Below are 25,673 nucleotides of genomic sequence, written 5' to 3' on the forward strand. Positions count from 1 at the left end.
CTTGTGTGGGTTGGACTGGTCCACTAAAAAGGCATGTGTCGCTTTAGCATCATGATCAGTCACATGACTTATTGATCATTACCCTGTGATCAATCATGTAGCCCATTACTCGGTGACGCTGATCACTGATTTGTCATCATACTGCTTACTGATTGGTCAAAATGCTCACAGCTCACTCGTGTTGCTCGTTGATCCATTAATTGACTTTCCTGATTAATTTCCTTTGATGTGAAACAGTGGGTGAGCAACCATTCCTTGATTATGATTAATCGTTGAATATATTACGTGGCTGGACACGCTAAATGACTACATATAGTTCTATTAAGGTTAATCACCTAATAATTAGGTTAGATAAAGTAAAACGGTGAACTCAATCGTGTTCTAAAGTATTAATTAAACATAACGATAATTTTTTTCCTTTGATCATATATAATCACCCAATACTTGGCTTATCCGGATAATCCGAATAATTACTATCAGTTTTGCTATGACCAATAATTCGGTAATTTCAGATCAGTAATTTTGGTAACTGTTCTCCAGCAGGACCTTCGGTAATATAAACTATTGGATAACTTTCAATGGTCGAATCCTCAAACTTTGTCCTGTTGTGGTAGTTCATTAATCGATAGTTAGACCTCGTTAGCAGCAGCCTCAAAACAATAAGTGTAGCCAAGCTACATCTAATATCAAAAAATTATGTTGTGATTTATTCTGGGCAAGTCGTGATGATTATCTTCAGCCAAGGTTGTACAACATTTAGGTCTACACAGGAGGGCTGTATGTGAGTGTCCTGCTGATGTGGTGTCAGGTGTGTAGCTGCTGATGTGGTGTCAGGTGTGTAGCTGCTGATGTGGTGTCAGGTGTGTAGCTGCTGATGTGGTGTCAGGTGTGCAGCTGCTGATGTGGTGTCAGGTGTGTAGCTGCTGATGTGGTGTCAGGTGTGTAGCTACTGATGTGGTGTCAGGTGTGTAGCTGCTGATGTGGTGTCAGGTGTGTAGCTGCTGATGTGGTGTCAGGTGTGTAGCTGCTGATGTGGTGTCAGGTGTGTAGCTGCTGATGTGGTGTCAGGTGTGTAGCTGCTGATGTGGTGTCAGGTGTGTAGCTGCTGATGTGGTGTCAGGTGTGTAGTTGCTGATGTGGTGTCAGGTGTGTAGTTGCTGATGTTAAAGAGTTGCTTTAGTAAGTCTGACTCGACTGTTAAATGAAAGGATTAAATGGCTCACAGGCAAGTGATTATTGACTTTGGTCCCGGTATTACTTGTTTATTGCGAAGTGTTGTTCTGAACTAGCTTACAGGCTTGATAGTTAGTAAAGAGAGAGAGAGAGAGAGAGAGAGAGAGAGAGAGAGAGAGAGAGAGAGAGAGAGAGAGAGAGAGAGAGAGAGAGAGAGAGAGTTCACTGTTGAAATCTTTCTATCCTGACAGATATGTTTGTTATTAACTTCTTTCTTCTCTGCTTCCCTCCTTTCATTACTTTGTTTCCTCTTACCTTATTTACTTCTCATTCATCTTTCTTCGTTTTGTGTTGACCTCCTCATGCATCACATTTGTTCATCCACCTCCCACAATAAAACAGCATTTGAAAATATGAATCAAGTTATGAAAAATGAATGAATCAATGAATAACTGAATACACGGGCAAAATTAATGTATATGCAAGTAAGTGAATGAATGTGTAAATACATGAATAATGAGTGAGGAAATTCATGAATAACTGAATAGATAAATGAATAAGTAAATAAGCTCATCTGTTGGATACAGAATCTGTGAAATAACGTTTCTGAAATTAGCTAATGATAAATCCCAGTGTAAAACTTCAGGTATATCGAGATGTCTTTCCAATAATGGAAAATCTCTTAATTCATAACTGTAACCCTTTCAAAAATCTCGGATTAACATCAGTTCAAAAGAATTTGCAAATCCAAAACGGATTCCTGCTTTACAAGAACTCATTAAGAGTATATGACGTCATTAATAAAACAAGAAGTCAATTAAAAGCTTTCCAGGACTTGACTAGTTTGATATGCAAATCATTTGTTGTTTAGCTAGTTACGGTCAAGGAAAACACAGGCTGTTAGGTGGGTCAGGGATCTGATTGGTTAATCCTTGACGTCAGTGTGTGATGTTGTTTGTGGAGATTTAATAGTTTTTTCTCTTGGTTCCGTATATATTGTTACTTGTGACGTACCTGTAGAAGACATGACAACTTGATTCTGTTCATAGCGGGTTAGCTTATGCTGGGTTTGCTTAGGTAAGTTTAGGGGGGGGGAGGGTTCGATTAAGTTGCATTTGATACGACATGTTGAAGCTAAATTAAGCTGGGTATAGATATGTCAGCTTGGGGTTATTTTAAGATGGATTTAGTTAGGTCAGGTTCGGGTTAGATCCAGTTGGACAAACAGAATGATCTAAACACACGACCACCTCAAACAAAAGTTAACCAGAACGAAAGGGAAAAATGTTGTAATTGCTTTGTTCAGTAACGAGAGGTAGTTAGAATGTTTGGTTACGGTGGTTGGGCAGTAATAGCCCTGACAGTGCGAGGGGGTTGGGGTGAGGTGTCTGTCCTCATTCTTGTTGATAGGTTGGTTAGAGGAGAGGAAGAAGAAATGAGACAGAGGAAGTGTATACAGATGTGTGGTGTACGTTGTGTTTACGTAGGTGGATCATGATGACCTGCCACGCTGTGTTCTGCCTGGCCCCGGCAGGGTGGTGTTGGGGGGGCGGGGCGGATCATGATGACCTGCCACGCTGTGTTCTGCCTGGCCCCGGCAGGGTGGTGGTGTTGGGGGGGCGGGGGGGCGGATCATGATGACCTGCCACGCTGTGTTCTGCCTGGCCCCCGGCAGGGTGGTGGTGTTGGGGGGGCGGGGTGGATCATGATGACCTGCCACGCTGTGTTCTGCCTGGCCCCGGCAGGGTGGTGTTGGGGGGGCGGGGGGGCGGATCATGATGACCTGCCACGCTGTGTTCTGCCTGGCCCCCGGCAGGGTGGTGGTGTTGGGGGGGCGGGGTGGATCATGATGACCTGCCACGCTGTGTTCTGCCTGGCCCCGGCAGGGTGGTGTTGGGGGGGCGGGGCGGATCATGATGACCTGCCACGCTGTGTTCTGCCTGGCCCCCGGCAGGGTGGTGTTGGGGGGGGCGGGGGCGGGGGGGGGGGGGTGGATCATGATGACCTGCCACGCTGTGTTCTGCCTGGCCCCGGCAGGGTGGTGTTGGGGGGGCGGGGCGGATCATGATGACCTGCCACGCTGTGTTCTGCCTGGCCCCCGGCAGGGTGGTGGTGTTGGGGGGGCGGGGCGGATCATGATGACCTGCCACGCTGTGTTCTGCCTGGCCCCCGGCAGGGTGGTGGTGTTGGGGGGGCGGGGCGGGAGGTATTCGTGTTGGTTATTTGATCCATAATGTAAACATGGTTCGTTATGTGCTCCCACGCATGACTCAAGCCTCACTCTGTGCTCTGAGGCTTCCAATGGACCCAGTGTGTTCCATGTTTGTTCTGCTGTTCAGATCTCGAAGTTGTATTTTATCATTGCGTCTCTCTCCTCCTCCCTCCCTCCCCGACCATGGCCAGCCACCTGTAAACCTTCCCTCTGCCTGTGTCAGGTGGTGACAGCCTCCACCTGCCTACGGGAGTCATTAACAAATTAACCACCAGCTGAGACGGTGAGAGAGAGAGAGAGAGAGAGAGAGAGAGAGAGAGAGAGAGAGAGAGAGAGAGAGAGAGAGAGAGAGAGAGAGAGAGAGAGGCGCTACCAGCCGGTGAGGGGTGAGCGTCGGCTGCACCAGAAATAATGGCGGAGTGACAGTCGTGTGTCCCAGGCCAGGGTGTGGCTGGGGGAGTGACACTCCAGCTTCTACCCCCTGGGGTGAGGGTGGGGATGGTTGGAGGGGGGGGGGGTGAGCGAGGGGAGGTGGAGCGACAACCTCAGCTCTACTCCCTGGGGAGTGGGGAGGTGGGGGAGGGGAGGTTATTGGAGAGGTGAGGGAGTGAGGCGTGCAGCTGCTGTGTGGTCCTCGGGGTGGATTGTTGGAGAAGAGAGGGGACGAGGGAGAGGAGATGACCCCTCCAACTCATGCTCCGGGGAGGATGTTGGGGAGTGACGCCTCCAGCTGCTGCTCCCTGGGGAGTGGGGACGATTGTGGGAGAGGAGAGGGGAGAGGAGGCGCACTCACGAGAGAGAAACACAAAGAGGAAATTTCGCAAAATAAAAACAAGAAAAAAAAGAAGAGTAACGAAAAGCGAAATTCTACGTAAACACCTGCGACACAGGGAAACACCTGCAACACAGGGAAACACCTGCGACACAGGGAAACATCTGCAACAGAGGGAAACACCTGCAACACAGGGAAACACCTGCAACACAGGGAAACACCTGCAACACAGGGAAACACCTGCGACACAGGGAAACACCTGCAACACAGGGAAACACCTGCGACACAGGGGAAACACCTGCGACACAGGGAAACACCTGCAACACAGGGAAACACCTGCAACACAGGGAAACACCTGCGACACAGGGAAACATCTGCGACACAGGGAAACACCTGCAACACAGGGAAACATCTGCGACGCAGGGAAACACCTGCGACACAGGGAAACATCTGCGACACAGGGAAACACCTGCGACACAGGGAAACACCTGCGACACAGGGAAACATCTGCAACAGAGGGAAACACCTGCAACACAGGGAAACACCTGCGACACAGGGAAACATCTGAGAGAGTCGGGTACAAATAAAAGTATAATAAGAGAGAGAGAGAGAGAGAGAGAGAGAGAGAGAGAGAGAGAGAGAGAGAGAGAGAGAGAGAGAGAGAGAGAGTAAAGACAGGAATAAGACGAATGAATGTCGTTGAGGCAGCAACCTACCCACAGATCTTGTGCGACATACATTTCTTGTTATCTCAATTGTCTTTAAAACGTCTCCCGTCCATAACATTATTTCTTTATACATTGAAATGTGTCCTTTCGTTGATAATTTGATACATTACAATGTATCTATTACTAACGCTCTCTTTAAATCTTCAAAATATAATTATTCTTATACATAAATACGTTCTGAATGTAATGGGAAAAAAGAATGAGTGTAGGTATGTTGAAATCTACCACATGTATGGTCATGATATGAGTCAAACATTTCTCATGTTACTACATAACGTATCGACTCCAGATAATTACACAGATTATAGATAAGTGACGTCCATATACCTATGCTATTTACACGTCAGATGTTAGGCTAACGGCCAACATTATATTAATTACTTTAACGTAATTCATGATACATTACTGCTACAAAAACGCATAGATGAATATTAATGAGCTCTCATCCTCTGAAACAACTACTGGACATTCATTAATAACCATTAATTACCACCTATCGTTGGCTCTTTTTTGAGCATCTGTTATAATGATGAAGACTTAATAGCAGTTGGCAGGGCTGTTTCCTGAGGGCAGAAGTGTAGGCAGTGTTGCCTGTCGATGTCAGCTGCTGGAAGCTGAAGTTACGGCCTTTGGCTGTTGTCAGGGCACCTCTGAGCGCGACGGTACGACGCTTAAATACGACAATACGATCCTTAACCACAAGGGTATGACCTTTATGCACGACGGTATGACCCTTGAGCATGACGGTGCTACCCTCGGGGACGACAACACGACTCTTGAAAACAACATTATGACCTACCATCATGACTGTATGACCCTTGAACACGAAGGTATGACCTACCATCATGACTGTATGACCCTTGAACACGAAGGTATGACCTACCATCATGACTGTATGACCCTTGAACACGAAGGTATGACCTACCATCATGACTGTATGACCCTTGAACACGAAGGTATGACCTACCATCATGACTGTATGACCCTTGAACACGAAGGTATGACCTACCATCATGACCGTATGACCCTTGAACACGAAGGTATGACCCTTGAACACGAAGGTATGACCTACCATCATGACCGTATGACCCTTGAACACGAAGGTATGACCCTTGAACACGAAGGTATGACCTACCATCATGACTGTATGACCCTTGAACACGAAGGTATGACCTACCATCATGACCGTATGACCCTTGAACACGAAGGTATGACCCTTGAACACGAAGGTATGACCTACCATCATGACTGTATGACCCTTGAACACGAAGGTATGACCTACCATCATGACCGTATGACCCTTGAACACGAAGGTATGACCTACCATCATGACCGTATGACCCTTGAACACGAAGGTATGACCTACCATCATGACCGTATGACCCTTGAACACGAAGGTATGACCTACCATCATGACCGTATGACCCTTGAACACGAAGGTATGACCTACCATCATGACCGTATGACCCTTGAACACGAAGGTATGACCTACCATCATGACCGTATGACCCTTGAACACGAAGGTATGACCTACCATCATGACCGTATGACCCTTGAACACGATGGTATGACCCTTGAACACGAAGGTATGACCTACCATCATGACTGTATGACCCTTGAACACGAAGGTATGACCTACCATCATGACCGTATGACCCTTGAACACGAAGGTATGACCCTTGAACACGAAGGTATGACCTACCATCATGACTGTATGACCCTTGAACACGAAGGTATGACCTACCATCATGACCGTATGACCCTTGAACACGAAGGTATGACCTACCATCATGACCGTATGACCCTTGAACACGAAGGTATGACCTACCATCATGACCGTATGACCCTTGAACACGAAGGTATGACCTACCATCATGACCGTATGACCCTTGAACACGAAGGTATGACCTACCATCATGACCGTATGACCCTTGAACACGAAGGTATGACCCTTGAACACGAAGGTATGACCTACCATCATGACTGTATGACCCTTGAACACGAAGGTATGACCTACCATCATGACCGTATGACCCTTGAACACGAAGGTATGACCCTTGAACACGAAGGTATGACCTACCATCATGACTGTATGACCCTTGAACACGAAGGTATGACCTACCATCATGACCGTATGACCCTTGAACACGAAGGTATGACCCTTGAACACGAAGGTATGACCTACCATCATGACTGTATGACCCTTGAACACGAAGGTATGACCTACCATCATGACCGTAAGACCCTTGAACACGAAGGTATGACCCTTGAACACGAAGGTATGACCTACCATCATGACTGTATGACCCTTGAACACGAAGGTATGACCTACCATCATGACCGTATGACCCTTGAACACGAAGGTATGACCTACCATCATGACCGTATGACCCTTGAACACGAAGGTATGACCTACCATCATGACCGTATGACCCTTGAACACGAAGGTATGACAGGTATACATAATCCTCAAAATGTTGTACCGTCATGTTTAAGGGTCGTACCTCTGTACTCAAGGGTCGTATCGTCATCAAGGATTGGTGTGTGTTTGGCAGCTACTTCTGCTAAGTGGAAAACTAAATGAAGTAAATTGTTTCCAGTTATGATGTTGTGATTCTCGTTTCGTGAGGCCTTACGATGGCTGGTCAATGATTGTTTCATGGTAAACCTTCCCATAGCAACAAGGAGGCTACAGCTTTCTCTGACAAACAACTTATGATACACGTAGTAAACTCGTATATATACTTCTAGAAAAAGTCTACTCAAAATTAAACTGATCAGCAACAACAACGCTTGATAAAAGGAAGAGATATCTGAAACATTTCTAATTCTTAAACTAAATGATGTTCTACAGGCAGACCTGCGGTTACTGTATGATAAATCTTCCTTAGATTAAAGGATAATATCTGGTTCATACGTGAGGCAAAACTAATAATAATAATGATAATAATGATAGATATAATCCTATTACTTCCGGTGCACAGCAGTTATTGCTTGCTAACTATGCGTCTTTCCAAATGCATTCAAGTATGTAAGGAAACGTAGCATTAGCTGTAAGCATCAAATAATCATGAATGTAGGAAGATGTTCATCCTCAATAGAATTCTTGCCTTTATATATCATGCACATACTCTTAACAATTTGAATCAATCCGAAGAAACAGCTTAAAGAGGAAATGTATTTATGTATTGAGGGGAAATGTTAACTGTTTCTGTTGAACAATAGTTCTATATAACAAGAGAAAAACAATAGCTTTATAACAAAAGTTACTGTTATATTAATTTCTGCCAAAAACCTTTTGTGCTGAGCCAACTTTAGCCTGTGTGAGTTTCAGAAGTAACTTGAAATGCTGGGCGAGCAAGTCAGCTTTAAAAATATGGAGTTGGGGCCGCTCTAACCCATCCCCATAATACTGAGTTAAGTTTCAACACATTCAAATGACTCGTAAGGTTGGGTAAGATTGCGTGTTCGTTTCCGTTGGCGAGAACCACTTGGCCAGGTTAGGGGCAACTCTTGCCTAAATACTTCCCCACCTGACACGCTTAACGCACAGCCAAGTTTTACACTCGCATCTGACACGCACTCACTGAGGAAAACAGATATGTTCTACATGACCGACTGTCCGTTTGCTGGAGAATATTGTTGGAGAATACACGGGGCAAGATTAGCACATGGAGCTGGGGCAGTACACGGGGTTAGGCCACGAGGCAACACATCACGAAAAACGTGTAAACAAGGACTGGAGGTACGGCAAAGTGCACACGAAACACGGACATGACAAGTATATCACACACGAAACACGGACATGACTACAAGTATATCACACACATGAGTGTAAATATATACCTTGAATAAACAAGAGACGGGGAAACATTTAATTGTACATAAACAAGATGTACACATTTACATACAGTAAGGATGTGGACACATTCACAAAAGAAACTTCCATATGATTTCATCTCGACTTTAGGCATACATGAAAGCACACTACAGAATATGCACACGAGATATGTACATATTTACGTTCATACCATTACTCACAACTTGCGAAAAATGTGTGTACATTATAACACACATAAGATGTGAATTCAAACAAATACACAAAAGGATGAGAACACAATGCTATACACAAGAGAAATGCTCCCTTGCTGCGCACGCAAAACAATAACGGAGGTTTAATGATGGAATTAAGGCAAATCCTCCAGCAGGGCTGCAGAGAGGCGCTCCGCACCCACTTGTTCTGTATGAAGGTAAATTTAACAGCAAGATGCTTGGGTCTATTTTAGAGTGATTGTATTCCATGGCGGCCTCTGGTATGAGGGCTTCAAGCCCGCCATGGCCCTAGTGTGAGGGTTGAAACCCACCATGGCCCTAGTGTGAGGGTTGAAACCCACCATGGCCCTAGTGTGAGGGTTGAAACCCACCATGGCCCTAGTGTGAGGGTTGAAACCCACCATGGCCCTAGTGTGAGGGTTGAAACCCACCATGGCCCTAGTGTGAGGGTTGAAACCCACCATGGCCCTAGTGTGAGGGTTGAAACCCACCATGGCCCTGGTGTGAGGGTTGAAACCCACCATGGCCCTAGTGTGAGGGTTGAAACCCACCATGGCCCTAGTGTGAGGGTTGAAACCCACCATGGCCCTAGTGTGAGGGTTGAAACCCACCATGGCCCTAGTGTGAGGGTTGAAACCCACCATGGCCCTGGTGTGAGGGTTGAAACCCACCATGGCCCTAGTGTGAGGGTTGAAACCCACCATGGCCCTAGTGTGAGGGTTTGAAGCTCTGCTCTGCCCTCTCGTGTCGTTCTCACCACACATGGTTCATCGTGAGTCAGCAATACGTTCAAAGTTTTTCACAAGGTGTACAGCTCGACCTAAGCAAAGTCAGAAAGAAAAATACGACCAAAACGCATCTTCGGCGGTAATGTTAAATTTTGTAAAACGGATGAACCCTCAGATCTGAGAGATCTGTCAGGTCTCCCTCCTGCCTCTTCTTTAAAGGCTGTTTCATGCAAATGACTCGAAACGGTCTCGGAGATTGAAGCCCTGAAGCATGAGCCTGCATCAAGACCAGGCTCTCTGATGGCCATCCTCCAGCCATCAACTGTGCCACTCTTCTACCGTCTGACGTCAAGCAATCAGCCGTCAACTGGGTCGTTCCTCAGTTCCCTAAAGAACTTAATGTTTTGTTGGCAGGTGTCCCTTGGCAGTGACGCAGCCGGGTCACTAGTGAGGCCCTTACCGTTTTCCTTCCCCCCTTCCCACCTGCCAGCCTTCCCATGACAGTGGCACTGATTCCCACACACCACTCACAGCTTCCCCTCTGTCCACTCCACCTGTCAACTCGTCCATGACATTAGCAATAAATGACAGAAAAGACTGGCAGGTTCCCACCCTCCCTCCATGTGTCAACGCTCCCATGCCATTGGCCCTGATGACTACGAAGCTAAGTACTGTGCTGTCATGCAGTTCATGGTGGTGACGCCATTGATGGCGGTGCAACCAGATAGCACTCATGGTTGTGACACCATGTGGCACCTCGACAGCAGGTTAGCCCTGGAGTGGCACAGGCGTGTCAGTAGTGGTCCCATAACGCGGGTCCAGAGGCCGGGGTGGGCGATGCTTTCATTGTTCGTCTCGTCAATATTCCCGCACAGCTGTGGTGATGGCACGACCTTTTTTTTTTTTTACCTATATATCTTTTTTAAACAAATGTCTCTCTCTCTCTCTCTCTCTCTCTCTCTCTCTCTCTCTCTCTCTCTCTCTCTCTCTCTCTCTCTCTCTCTCACACACACACACACACACACACACACATACACACACACATACACACACACACACACACACACACACACACACACACACACACACACACACACATACATACATTGACCCCTTATCTGGTGTTCGTTTGGATGAAACTCTCATTATTTTATATTTCTTCTTCCTTCCATTTCTCTTTCCACAACCACATGCACTCCACTTTCCATCTTCCATTTGTTAGTTTTCCTTCCGTCTTCGCCTCCACCCACACCTTATGACTCCACCGTGCGCCCATGCCTTCCCTCACTCACTACGCACTCTTTTCTTCCCATCTACACGAGTCACTGTGGTTATACCCCGGAAGATAACGTTATCATGGAGCATCAGGTCTCCTGTTAACTGTCCTTCCCACGTACTGCCCAGTCACACACCTGGGCTGTACATACCCCCTACACCCACCTCCTCCCTCACCTGAGGTAAACCCATTGTTGTGTTTACCACACTGGCGTTGTTGCTATGGTTACAACCACACTACACTTCGGTTGTGTAGATGATGTGCGGTTGTGTGTATCGTGTCATTTACAGTTATGGATGACTCGACATCAACACATCCACTATAACATTTGTAACAATAAATAACAATATAGTCTCACCTAGTAACCCGTCCCCTCCTCACCAGGGAATGAAACATAGCCATACATTAACACTGTAATCAATATATAGATGTTCTATCAGTAACCAAAATGGTGGGTGGCCATGTGAAGGTGGCGAAGTGTTGCACATGTTGATGACCAGGAACATGAGGGAGGTATGAGTGGTCCCTTCCATACACAGATACACTAAACTATGAATACAGAGATTATGAGTCTTCTGGCTATACACACATGTTTGTATACACACGCACACAACTAACCTGGTGGTACTACAACTACTACTACTACTACTACTACTACTACTACTACTTACCACTGTCCACTTGACACTCGAGGGCGACGGAGGCTGACACTGGGTAAGGACCGATCACGCCGCTGACCTCCAGTCCTGCCGCGCTCAGGATCTTGATCCTTTTGGGCGGCACTGTGGGCAAGATGGACCATGATATAACATGATATCAAGAGGCAGAATATACGATGACAGGGAAGGATACACCATTATAGAGCAGGATAACCATGATAGGCAAGATACACCATGATAAGGCAGGATATGCCAAGACAGGTGGAATACATCATAGTACGATAGGAAACACCATGGTAGGCAGGATACAATATGGCAGGGCAGGATACACTATGGTAAGGTAGGATACATCATGGTGGAGCAGGATACATCATGGTAGGAAAGGATGAGCCCTGGTCTAGCTTGTGGAATAAATATGAAATGTTCATATATCATGTTCTCCAGTGCGAAATGAACATGATAGATACCGTGATATAACATGATATAAACTGACCTCTTGAGCAGGACAGTACGACCCTCGAGCACAATGGTGCGACACTGGCTATTATGGCCTGGTCCTCGTCAGGTCAAATTCCCTGACCATCATACTGCTCAAGGGTCATCATACTGCTCAAGGGTCATCATACTGCTCAAGGGTCATCATACTGCTCAAGGGTCATCATACTGCTCAAGGGTCATCATACTGCTCAAGAGTCGTACTGATATGCTGAAGGATAGCACTATAGTGCCCACGAGCTTCATCATGGATAGTAATCATATACACTACAGATGTACCAAGACTTGCTGGAACACATCACAAAACCTGTTGTAACATGATTAATACATGATTGCTGTAGGTAGTTTGCTCCCGATTCGGGTCATAAGGTCACCTAAACTACCAAGAAAACTGTTACATACGGCCAAGAGGTAGGGACGAACAGCCTTGTTTGAACCCACTGGTTTGCTGCTGTTTGAATTCCTTTGATAAACTGTAACAAGTATTGATGTTTCTCCACAAACACCTGCTTGTACACATGACTTTCTCTATAAGCTCTTACGTCATACATATATACATCAGATCTATTAAGTATAAGTCTATAGGAAAAGCCTACTTAATGGATGATAAATACATCGATACATACACACATAATGCATATATAGATATAAACATTTAGTGACAAAGACATATATAATACACATGCTAAGATTGCGTATAAAATGACAGTAAAAAGAAAGTAAACCAGGTTAAAACATTACGTTCAGTTTAACAAAGCATGACCCATGGTTGGCTCTGATAACAAAACGCGACCCATGGCTGGCTCTGATAACAGCATGACTCATAGTTGGTTCTGATAACAAAGCATGACCCAGCAGTGCATGAAAGGTGATTTATCCCATGAAAACAACGCGTCATGCATACTAATAGGATTGATGTACATGATGGTATACCAGCGTGGCAGTTCCCACGATGTTGTGGGTGCTGAACTTTGTATAGGACTGTCTGATAATTCTTGACCTCTATTTGGCCTCATGTCACAGATGTCTGACCTGAAATAACTAGGTTATATCTTTGGGAGAAATCACTAACTCTTGACCACAGATTGTCTAACTTTTGACCTCATATGTTTGTTGACACCAACTGACCTTCCTCTGCCCCTAAGTTATTTACCTCTGACCCCAGGCTACTGGTCGGTGACCTGTGGTCGTATCTCGAGCTTTCACCTTTAAGACATCGATCCTTGACCTTTGACATGAAAAGTCCAGTCACTAACCATTGGTTATGACTCACTAACCTGTATCACTGGTAGTCTGTCTGTCTCAAGCTACTGTTGACCGCTAATTAGCAGTCTCAGATCTCTGACGACTCTACTGATAATCGTAATGTTAAGTTACTGATCTTAGCCCTAACCTATTTACCTATGATCTCAAGCTAACTGATCAATGGCCTATGATTACCAAGTCTCTACGCGTTATTATCTCTTATTCTCAAATTACTGACCTTTGACCTAGAGATACCGTTAATTGACTATCCAAGGGTAATTATAAAGTAACCTGAGTTAAACTCCGTTAACATTACATCGATGGAATCTGACCTAAGTTGCTCGTACTTGCCTATGCCAAATACCTTTAAAGTTTGTGACCTCTGACCTGGGCTTCCTTACCTATGACCTCCAGCTGTATCCTGACGTTCCTGGTGGGGGAGGACCTGAAGTCTACCCTGCAGCGGTACTCGGCGTGGTCTGAGGCTTGCACAGACTGCAGCACCAGACCAGGAGGGTCCGAAGCCATGTTGAAGTAGGCGCGCGTCCCTAACGTTCCCTCATCCGACCAGTGGGGCGCCCGCTTGATGGAGCCGCTCCTGCCGTCGATGCTGGACGTGTGAGGAAGACAAGTGTTAGGTGTCGCTCAGGCCAGGTAGTGGTGTTCACTAACAGTGGTGGATGAGGCATACGAACACTAACAGTGGTGGATGAGGCATACGAACACTAACAGTGGTGGATGAGGCATACGAACACTAACAGTGGTGGATGAGGCATACGAACACTAACAGTGGTGGATGAGGCATACGAACACTAACAGTGGTGGATGAGGCATACGAACACTAACAGTGGTGGATGAGGCATACGAACACTAACAGTGGTGGATGAGGCATACGAACACTAACAGTGGTGGATGAGGCATACGAACACTAACAGTGGTGGATGAGGCATACGAACACTAACAGTGGTGGATGAGGCATACGAACACTAACAGTGGTGGATGAGGCATACGAACACTAACAGTGGTGGATGAGGCATACGAACACTAACAGTGGTGGATGAGGCATACGAACACTAACAGTGGTGGATGAGGCATACGAACACTAACAGTGGTGGATGAGGCATACGAACACTAACAGTGGTGGATGAGGCATACGAACACTAACAGTGGTGGATGAGGCATACGAACACTAACAGTGGTGGATGAGGCATACGAACACTAACAGTGGTGGATGAGGCATACGAACACTAACAGTGGTGGATGAGGCATACGAACACTAACAGTGGTGGATGAGGCATACGAACACTAACAGTGGTGGATGAGGCATACGAACACTAACAGTGGTGGATGAGGCATACGAACACTAACAGTGGTGGATGAGGCATACGAACACTAACAGTGGTGGATGAGGCATACGAACACTAACAGTGGTGGATGAGGCATACGAACACTAACAGTGGTGGATGAGGCATACGAACACTAACAGTGGTGGATGAGGCATACGAACACTAACAGTGGTGGATGAGGCATACGAACACTAACAGTGGTGGATGAGGCATACGAACACTAAAATATTCGGAGTGAAAGGACGAACTTTGAACACATTATGATCATTGAGCACTACAGTGTGATCATTGAGCACTACAGTGTGATCATTGAGCACTACAGTGTGATCATTGAGCACTACAGTGTGATCATTGAGCACTACAGTGTGATCATTGAGCACTACAGTGTGATCATTGAGCACTACAGTGTGATCATTGAGCACTACAGTGTGATCATTGAGCACTACAGTGTGATCATTGAGCACTACAGTGTGATCATTGAGCACTACAGTGTGATCATTGAGCACTACAGTGTGATCATTGAGCACTACAGTGTGATCATTGAGCACTACAGTGTGATCATTGAGCACTACAGTGTGATCATTGAGCACTACAGTGTGATCATTGAGCACTACAGTGTGATCATTGAGCACTACAGTGTGATCATTGAGCACTACAGTGTGATCATTGAGCACTACAGTGTGTTCATGGAGCACTACAGTGTGTTCATTGAGCACTACAGTGTAATCATTGAGCACTACAGTGTGATCATTGAGCACTACAGTGTGATCATTGAGCACTACAGTGTGATCATTGAGCACTACAGTGTAATCATTGAGCACTACAGTGTAATCATTGAGCACTACAGTGTGATCATTGAGCACTACAGTGTGATCATTGAGCATGAACAGGAGGTAAGACCAGCTGCCTGGGACACAGATTCTTACCGTGGAGGTTTTGGGAAAGGCCTGATCTACAACAACGTGTTGTTGTGATCTGATTGTTGAAAATTTGTAGATCCGTCTTGCCATGTACCCGGTCATTACCATGTGACGCATTTTGTCGCCTGACACAGTGGTCATATTTGTTAAAGGCTTTTGCACAGTGTGCATGTTACATTAGCAATTGTTTTTTCCAGCGTTTCTACAATCTGGTGGCAATAATGAAGCAACTTAGAGAAGCACACTCACCCATCCCTGAAACTATGCTCTTTAACCATACACATGTACATATGTATATATATATATATATATATATATATATATATATATATATATATATATATATATATATATATATATACACATATATAATCTCTCTCTCACTGCACCATGACCGTCCACAACCCTCCGGCTCCTCCCACCTCCTTCATATCCTGCACGTCTCTCCTCCTGCCCAGCTGTCCGGCCTCTAAACTGCTTAACTCGCATGAAGTTTTACTTGGGATGTAAATCCACGTACGATATCTTCAGCTTCAGTAGAGGGTAATTACTTATCACCCCCCCCTCCCTCCCCTCCCCAGCAGCCACTCCGCTCATCACTAAGACGGACACATAAACTGAGTCGAGATACTTTAACTGCCGCATAAACTGACTGCAAGATTTACGGTGAAGGTACACCAGGCTCTCGCTTCCCTCACCCTCTGCTTGTGGCATTTCAATTCTCGTGAGACGAGCAGCGTATGTCTCTCTATTTAATTTCGCAAGCACTGGATTGTGGCACCGTCTCTCGTAACATCTGTTCAGGGATGCTGAGCAATGCTTGGGGAGCTGACGGATGTTACGAGAAGCTGGTGGATGCTGGGTAATGGTGGGTTGGCGATGTGATACTGAGGGATGTTTGAAAGGCTTACGAGGAGCTGGCGTTCGTTTAGGGATGGTGGGCAAGATTAGGGATGCTGATGGAGACTATGAGAGGCATATGCATGTTGAGGTATGATGGGGTAAGGACGGCGAAGGATACCGTAGCATAATGATAATAAAGGATACTGAGGAATGTGGAAGAAGAGTTGGGAGGCCTATGGATGTTGAGTGATGCTGGGAGGCTGATGGATGGAGAAGGATGCTGTTCTAACACATTAGACAAAATTCTTTCCTTCTGGATCTTCCCACTACACATACCTTGTGTCTGCCTCCCTTGATGCCTCCCAGCACGTGTCTGACGTTCCCTGGACGTGTAATGCCTCGCTGGCCGGGAGACTCACAAGCTGCAAAACGCTTATCGGAGGTTTTCTTGGCTGCTGGGATAGCGTCATGCACAGCATCTTCTTAATCTTCCCCCACCTTAAGTCATGAATTAACTACTGCTCTGGTGCCCGTTGCATGGGGGACAGTGCGGACCGGGACGTGAAACTCTTCCTCGAGACTCCACTCCACTTGTCATTTCCGCTCAGTCAGTACAGTGCTGTTCCTCGTGAAGGTGTCCACTCCTTCATGAATGCTTCTCGTGACATTTGGTCTTTATCATAAGCAACTCCCCTCCTGTGTTCCTACCTGATCAGTCAAAAGAACAACACTGCGACTGGTAAAGCAGCTCTCTGTCGTACCATATTGTCTTCTAATTCAGCTTTGCGTGATTCTGCTTCCGATTCTCTACCGATTCTCTACGCTACACATTTCTAGTGTAGGATTCTCGCAATACTTCCCTTGTGGACACAACGTATGGCCCAGATACCCCCTGGCATCCTGAGGTAGTGTGGCTGGAGTGAGTGGTAGGTGAGTGGCCGCCTGCGAGCAGTCTGGCCGGTGCTCAGCATCTTCCTGCCTAGGTTTCAGTCTCGGTCAGTCCATCTGTCTGTTTCAATTTCTATTTCGGTTTGTCTGTTTTCTGTCTGTCTGCATCTTTATCTGTCTTTCTCTGCGTGCCTGTCTGTATTCATGCTTGTATGTCTAATTACCTATCTGTACTGTATGGGGAGGCAGTTCTACACTCGTGAGGACTGACTCATCTCTTGAACCTTCTCTATAACATAATTTTATACACTACTGATTCTGTCTGTTTGAATGCGTGTTTGTATTTCCGTCTATGTTATTCCGGTTGTCTGTCTGTCTCTATTTTTGTGTATTTCTTATGTTTCTGTCTCTTTCTTCCTCCCAGTCTTCCTCTCTCCCCCTTCGTTCTCTCTTATCTTTTTACTAAAACATTTCGTAACACATCACCACGAACACCAGAGAAGAAAAAGAGTGAACCTACACACATAACAATTAAGGCGTCTCCATCGCTGATTTCTTATGTAAATGTTTTCCTCTCAGACTCCATACAAAACCTTCATCAACTTACAACAATGAAAGAAACTCACAAGATTAAAAACATCCGTATTTCACCCCAAACTACTCCAGAATCCCATAAAAAGACATTTTTGAAAAGAGACTTACACACGTGGAAACAGGGGCCCATCTACCATAGTTCCTCCGGTAATGTTATTAAATCTTGGTGAGTTCCTCGCAGGGAGTGGATGTGTTCACGCAGCTCCCAACACAAGACTCGACAAATGGCCTGGTTAGGAGTAAGGGGGAGAGCGAAAAGGAGACACAGATCGGGAGGAAGAAGGGGAGAAGAGGAGAGGAGAAAAATGAAGAGAATAGAATAGAATAGGGAGAGTAGAAGAGATTGAGAGTCTGGGAGAATGTAACGGAGAGGGAGTGGATGGGGAGTGAGTGGGAGTGGATGGGGAGTGAAAGTGGATGGGGAGTGAGAGGGAGTGGATTGGGAGTGCAGAAGGAGAATGAAAGGGAGGAGAGAAGGAACAGCAAAAGAGTTTGAGTCAACCATCCAGCTGATAAAACTGCTCTCTCCGGCACCTAATCTTCTGACTCTACCCTGGGTAACTCTACCTACTCTTCCCCGGGTAACTCTACCTACTTTACCGCCCGCCTTCTCCGCTGAATGTACTCCCTCTTCACTGTCTTCCTCATGCAAGGTCCTCCGGATTCTCACTCAACCACAGGTGGAGAAGGTTTAAGGGCTGGTTGGCATATCCTCTCGTTTGTTATGGGTGTGTGCCACTTATCCTTGCTCGCCTGTCTCTTCTTTCATTAGAAACACAAATTTTCCCTTTATTCAGCCCACTATTAAGAAAGGAAACCAGTCTTACCCTTCTAGCTATCACCCCATCGCTCCCACTTCTGAAGCCTTCGAAACTCTCTGCTATTTCTAAAGCGCTTAAAATCTTGCCGCCTTCTCTCACACCAACTAAAGGTTCCTCGAAAAGCATGGTCCACTGACGATCTCCATTATGTGGCTCACCTCTGTTTTCTTTCCTTCAAACTTGTTCATCTTTGCTTCCCTGACAACGACATCTCTTCCCACACATTTCTCAATGCTCCCAGAACCTTCGTCCCCTCATCCACGTTATGACCTACTTCATCTCCAGTGATGCCATTCACTGACATGTCCACTCCAAGTTATCTAAAACACATCACTTTCTCCAAGTTTTCTCCTTTCAAATTCACACCGCAGCTAACCGGCCTCTCTCCACAGCTAAACCTAATATCTCAGCTTTTATTTACATTTATTCTCAACTTTTTCTTTTCCAGTATTCTCCCAAATTTAGACACCAACTTTTTGCAGTTTCTCAATCGAATCTGCCACCACTGTTGAGTAACCAGAGGACAACAATTACTTGAATTCCAGGCTTCCTCACCCCCAAAAGACTGCACACCTGCCCCTCTCTCCAAGACCGTTGCATTTACCTCCCACACCATGATATCCACAATAGATTAAACCGCCATGGTGACATCACACATTCCTGTGCCAGACCCACCTTCACCTGGAACCACTCACCCTATCCACTCGTACACACCACTTACTCTCTTGGTAATATTTCCTCACTGCTTTCAGTAGTTTTCCTCCAGCACAATATAATCGTTACACCTTCTACACAGCAGCTGTGTCAATCCTATCATATGCATTAAGCAAATCTAACAATGCCAAATGCAAATCCTGCTGGTTCTCTCAGTATGTCTCACACACAGTCTTTAAAGCAAACACTTGATCTAAACATTCACCATTCCTGAACTCACATCATTCCTCCCCAGTCTGATGCTTTATGCATGCCACCGACCTCTCAATTACCACTCTTCCATCCAGCTGACCAGGTACACTCAACAAACTAACTCTTCTGTAATTCGAACACTCACCTTTGTCCCCCTTGCCTTTATGCAATGGCACTGTGTATGCACTACTCCAATTCTAAGGCACCTCATCATTTGATATATATATATATATATATATATATATATATATATATATATATATATATATATATATACTGAGCTCATATTGCAGGGGTTGAATGTATTTGTTTGCAGTCTCGATAATGGAGTATGTTAGGAGAATTTCCCGCCCTAAAAGAGTGGCTACATAAATCCCCTGATGGTAAATGAGGAGACAAAAGAGTACTTTACATGCAACATTTTCATTTCCCGGTGCAGAGACCAAGCCATTCCAGACTTCTTTGGCTGGAAGCAAAGAAAATTGGTTTTCCATCCAACATAACAAGTCTATGAATACACACACACACACACACACACACACACACACACACGCGCAGCAACGCTAACCAAACTTGAAGTGTTCTAATTTCAGGGCTGAGTTATCCTGCATATATAATACACAAAAGCATCTATCTATCTATCTATCTATCTATCTATCTATCTATCTATATATATATATATATATATATATATATATATATATATATATATATATATATATATATATATATATATATATATCTTTTCTTTCTTTCAAACTATTCGCCATTTCCCGCATTAGCAAGGTAGCGTCAAGAACAGAGGACTGGGCCTCTGAGGGAATATCCTCATCCGGCCCCCTTCTCTATTCCTTCTTTTGGAAAATTAAAAAAAAAAACAAGAGGGGAGGATTTCCAGCCCCCTGCTCCCTCCCCTTTTAGTCGCCTTTTACGACACGCAGGGAATAAGTGGGAAGTATTCTTTCTCCCCTATCCCCAGGGATAATATATATATATATATATATATATATATATATATATATATATATATATATATATATATATATATATATATATATGTATGTAAAGAGGGTACACAAAACAGACCCTGTAACACCAAGTAAACAAATAAACCAATACTACAACAGACTCAGAGGAAACAGATGAGAATTTCTTGATGTTTCTGAACGATCAGTTTCCTTGCAGTGTGTGTACAGTTGCTGGTGATCATCCACCAGACACAGAGGCACTGAGGAATGCGAGAGAGACGGGCAAACGTTACAACCTTGCCAGCAGGAATACTTCCTACCCTTGCTTGAATCCGGGAGGCCAAAGTTATTGTGAATCATCCTTCTGTTGCTCTCCAGGACTGAGCCAGGCCAGAGGGATATCACACTGAGCTCAGATTTCTCTCTCACACACACACACACACACACACACACACACACACAACACACACACACACAAATCAAAGTATAAGGTTAAATACCATGTCATCACACGCAAGTGTCGTACCGTTGTGCTCGGGAGTCGTACACCTTTGCTTAAGGGTCGCACCGTCGTTTTCAAGTGTCGTGCTGTCGTGTTATGAGGTCACTGTGGGAATGTCTCATACCATCATAATCAAAATGTAGAATTATGACAACATCGATAATTTTCACATTTTTCCAAACTTTTCTCGGGAAAAGTTTGGAAAACTTTTGCTTGTAGAAACTGTGAGAACGAGTCTCCCCGAGAGTTAATAATGATGAAACTTTGCATTAACTCTGGGAAAAGTACAGTTTAATGAAGCATGAAAACAATACAACATGCGAGAAAACTCCAGTCAAATAATTGGTCATGCACAAATATTCTGCTTCGAGATAGAAATTTGAAAGGGAAAATACATTCGAATAATATATCTCATTAAAGATGGATCTCTACGTGGAGAGCACACACACACACACACACACACACACACACACACACACACACACACAGATAAAACTCTGTCTGCTTGTCTGTCTGTCTGTCTGTCTGTCTGTCTGTCTCTCTCTCTCTCTCTCTCTCTCTCTCTCTCTCTCTCTCTCTCTCTCTATATATATATATATATATATATATATATATATATATCATACTTGTGGAGTAGGAAACTGCTCATGTGTTTTCTTCTTACTGACCACGTATATATATTTCCTTTTTTCCAGAATAAAACTTTTCTCAGTAACCCTCACATAAGAGACCTGGCCATCCATTTTCATCTAAGGCTCGCGTGACCAGCACAAATTCGTGGGTTCTGTATCGATGGTCAGTTGAAATGCAGGGGTGGGTGATGTCCTGGGCGGGGGCCCGAGCGCTGGGTAATGTGTCGTTTCTAAACAAATTCACGAGAGAAACTTACACAGAGAGAACCATAATCCCGTTTTCTGTCTGGATCTGTGTTTATTTTCCATGTTATTTATAGACGTTGTTTTTCATAAGGTTCATGTCTCTCATTTTCAATGAAACGTTCGCAAATCTTTTCCTACTGATCTGAACTTATTTATCATAATAAATGAAAAGTTACATTTGGTTCCTGATCAGTAAACATTTAGCATGACGAACAAACGTGTTCGCCTCCCTGATGTGCACTGATTCTGCATGATGGACGCATGTTTACTCGCCTAATTTGACCTTATCTTTCCAAGTTTAGAGTTGTGTCATTTGTAGGAACATCGGGACACACCCGAGGTCGTATCATCCAAATTACTACAACATAAACCACCAGGATGAGACATGGACGGGCGATCACCCTCACGATCACACTACACTGCCACACTAATGTTGTGTATTGTCCACACAAGTTGTGGTCAGGTATGTTCATACTTGACATATGTGTTCAATAATAACATACGTGATGCAAATATACACTGAGTTTACACACACACACACACACACACACACACACACACAGTGTAAACCAGGGCAGGCTTGCAGGGCCCTGAGAAAATCTAACCCGATTTTATGTCAAGTCAGAAGAGCCTCACACTAGACTGACTCAAACTTCTTTTTCTTCTCGTTTAGCGTGACATTGACCTAACGTGACATTGACCTAACGTGACGCTGACCTAACGTGACGTTGACCTAACGAGACGTTGACCTAACGAGACGTTGACCTAACGTGACGTTGACCTAACGTGACGTTGACCTAACGAGACGTTGACCTAACGTGACGTTGACCTAACGTGACGTTGACCTAACGTGACGTTGACCTAACGTGACGTTGACCTAACGAGACGTTGACCTAACGTGACGTTGACCTAACGTGTCGTTGATCACAGGTTTACACACATGAACGTTTAATATTATTTCGGCAGGAGGTGGCGTGAGAAGGGGAAGGTCACCACTAGAAAATATCTTTGTCTGTTGTTTGTAAATAAGTTTAATGAGGAAATTCTGCCGCTGTGATGGAAGAAATTGTGACTTTTAATTTGACGGAAAAATATATCTATTGATATGTTGTGTGGACAGCCTATGGAGGAAGGTACGTAGGGAAATGGCTCATGTGAATTCGGTAAATAATTTAACCTATGTCATCAGGAGAGCACGGCACATGTTCATCAATATGTTCAATATTTCAGACCAATTGATCATAAGACCATACATGAGATCAATGTATTAACATGTAAAACAACCTAATGAATATGAATGCCTGTGAAAGCCACACGAAACAGTACAAACGAAACATTTTGGCATTGTATCATAATGAACGAAATGATTCCACTGAATAATTTCACTCATTCGGGATAAACTATTTATACACATTACCATTCACATAGTTTTATGGACAGACTCACCGCTTTTATGTCTGCCAATAGTCCACAGTGGATTTTATAGCTGGATCAGCGCTGTGTGTGTGTGTGTGTATATATATATATATATATATATATATATATATATATATATATATATATATATATATATATATATATATATATATATATATGTATATATATATCATTTTCTTCCGTACTGGTCTGCAGTTTACCGCGTTAGCGAGGTAGTGCCAGGAACAGATGAAGACATGCGGCATTAGCTCACAATCATTCCCTAGCTGTCATGTGCAATGCACCGAAACCATATCTCCCTGTCCAAAACCAGGCCCCACGGAATTTCCACAATCGATGCTTCGTGTGTGCCTTCCTCATTTCAATCATTACTTTCCAACACAACTTACCAGGTAAGTAAACTTACACCTCTGTAGTTCGACCAATCACCTCCGTCCCCTTGCTTTGTCAGAGTGGCACAATACATGCATTCCGCCAGTCCTCAGGCACTTCACCTTGATCCTAACTAAACAGTTAACAACACAGCCACCCCTTTCTTAAGATATTCAGCTACAATGCTATTTGCATTCCTTCCCAGTAAGTACCGCTCATACACCTCTTTTTTCTCTTTGATTGGCAATTTTACTTCGTCATCTCACCACTCACTACCTTCTCTCACCTGCCCACCTTCCACCTTCCGTATGCCACACACTTCTCTGTCACATGCCAGCTTCGCTTCTTTGGCTCACTCCCCTTGCTTTGTTTACTCTCACCTTTTGCCGTTCAACGCCCAGTCTCTCCTCGTATTTGTTCACACACACACACACACACACACACACACACACACACACACACACACACACACACACACAAGTTTATTCAAAGCTCAAAACTTTCACAACATGCTTCTCACTTAAATAATTCCCTCTTTTCCGAATACACCTCCACCAGGAAATGGTCAAGCATCCAGACAGCTGCCCCTCTCAACACATTTACATCCAAGAATCTCTCTTCTGCACGCCTATCAAACATCATATAATCCAGCAATGCTCTCTGACCCATCGTCTTTTTACTCACCCACGTATACTGAGATGCTGTCACCGTAAGTACCAGACCATTAACATTGTCACCATAATAACTCATGTTAAATCACTTGCCACCTTATCTCCTTGCAATTATCCTATACAACCTCTGCCTCAGCATTCTCACTTAAAAACATGAAAATATATTCTCACAAATAACCACATCTCACTTAAGGACTTGTCAAGAAACACTCACCTCATTATCTCACCTGTACAAACCCACCCTCTCAGCTACCTTACACGTACAGCACCACTCATCCCACTATCTCACCTGGACAGAACCTCCCACCCAAACATTTCTGTTGAAAAATAAATCATTGTAAAGTGCCACATCAACCCATCACATCCCATGAACAACAATCTCAATCTCCTCTCGACACCCTCGACACCCGCGTAAGAAAATGTTGACCTGATCCTTGACTCATCCACAAACTTTTCGTCTTAGTTCTCATCTCGTGACATCCACTCCTCCCTTGTCATTCACCCATCCCTTGTCATCCATACCACCACGTTTCACCTACACACGACCCTTCACTATCCCCTACTGTTCTGAACCTGTAAATCACTCCACCTTACATCCCACGTACAAGTCCTCCCCAAGTTTGTTCATCATTTGACCTTCCCCGTCACCTCAGAAGACATCCCCAACCTATAACTAACTCCTCCTTCCCGCTGTAGCTCACTGTACCCTCGTATCTCACCTGTATATCGGGGTGCCGATGGCGCCGTGGTAGAAGAGGACGAGGATGGTGTCGTCAGTGGAGATGGGCGGTGACACATCACAGGGCAGGAGGACCTGGCCGGACTCCACGGCGTACACTACCGTCAGCGGACCTGCAGCGCCAGGAAGAGGGACAATACATGAGACCTGGTCTGGCTCTCTGTCAGGTCTGATGGAGGCAGGTTAAACCTACGAGCGCTCGAGCCATCGTGATGGCTCTCTCAGGAATATGTTTTGTAGGGACACATTAAGAGGTTAGGTCTGAGGTTGGGGGGGGGGGGTATGTCTGAGGTTGGGGGGGGTATGTCTGAGGTTGGGGGGGGGGGTATGTCTGAGGTTGAGGGGGGGGTATGTCTGAGGTTACTTCCGTGAATGTTAAGTGTCTGTTGTGTTGTGTAAGATGCTGTTGTATGTGGTATTGGAGGTTAGGTTAGGTTTATGTTTATT

General features: G+C 44.9%; 1 protein-coding gene across 2 annotated transcripts in view; it reads right to left on the bottom strand.

The window, feature by feature from the left end:
- LOC139756938 (uncharacterized) overlaps positions 1 to 25,673 on the bottom strand; it is a 461,695-nt gene that overhangs the window by 43,779 nt on the left and 392,243 nt on the right. For both annotated transcript variants that reach the window (XM_071676885.1, XM_071676883.1), the window contains exons 2-4: positions 25,207 to 25,339; positions 13,743 to 13,951; positions 11,614 to 11,724 (exon numbers count right to left, since the gene is read on the bottom strand). In XM_071676885.1, the coding sequence (XP_071532986.1) occupies positions 11,614 to 11,724; positions 13,743 to 13,951; positions 25,207 to 25,339 (453 nt within the window). The remainder of the gene's footprint in view (positions 1 to 11,613; positions 11,725 to 13,742; positions 13,952 to 25,206; positions 25,340 to 25,673) is intronic.

The sequence above is a fragment of the Panulirus ornatus genome, chromosome 23 (genome assembly GCF_036320965.1).
Source record: "Panulirus ornatus isolate Po-2019 chromosome 23, ASM3632096v1, whole genome shotgun sequence".
Classification (NCBI taxonomy): Eukaryota; Metazoa; Arthropoda; class Malacostraca; order Decapoda; family Palinuridae; genus Panulirus; species Panulirus ornatus.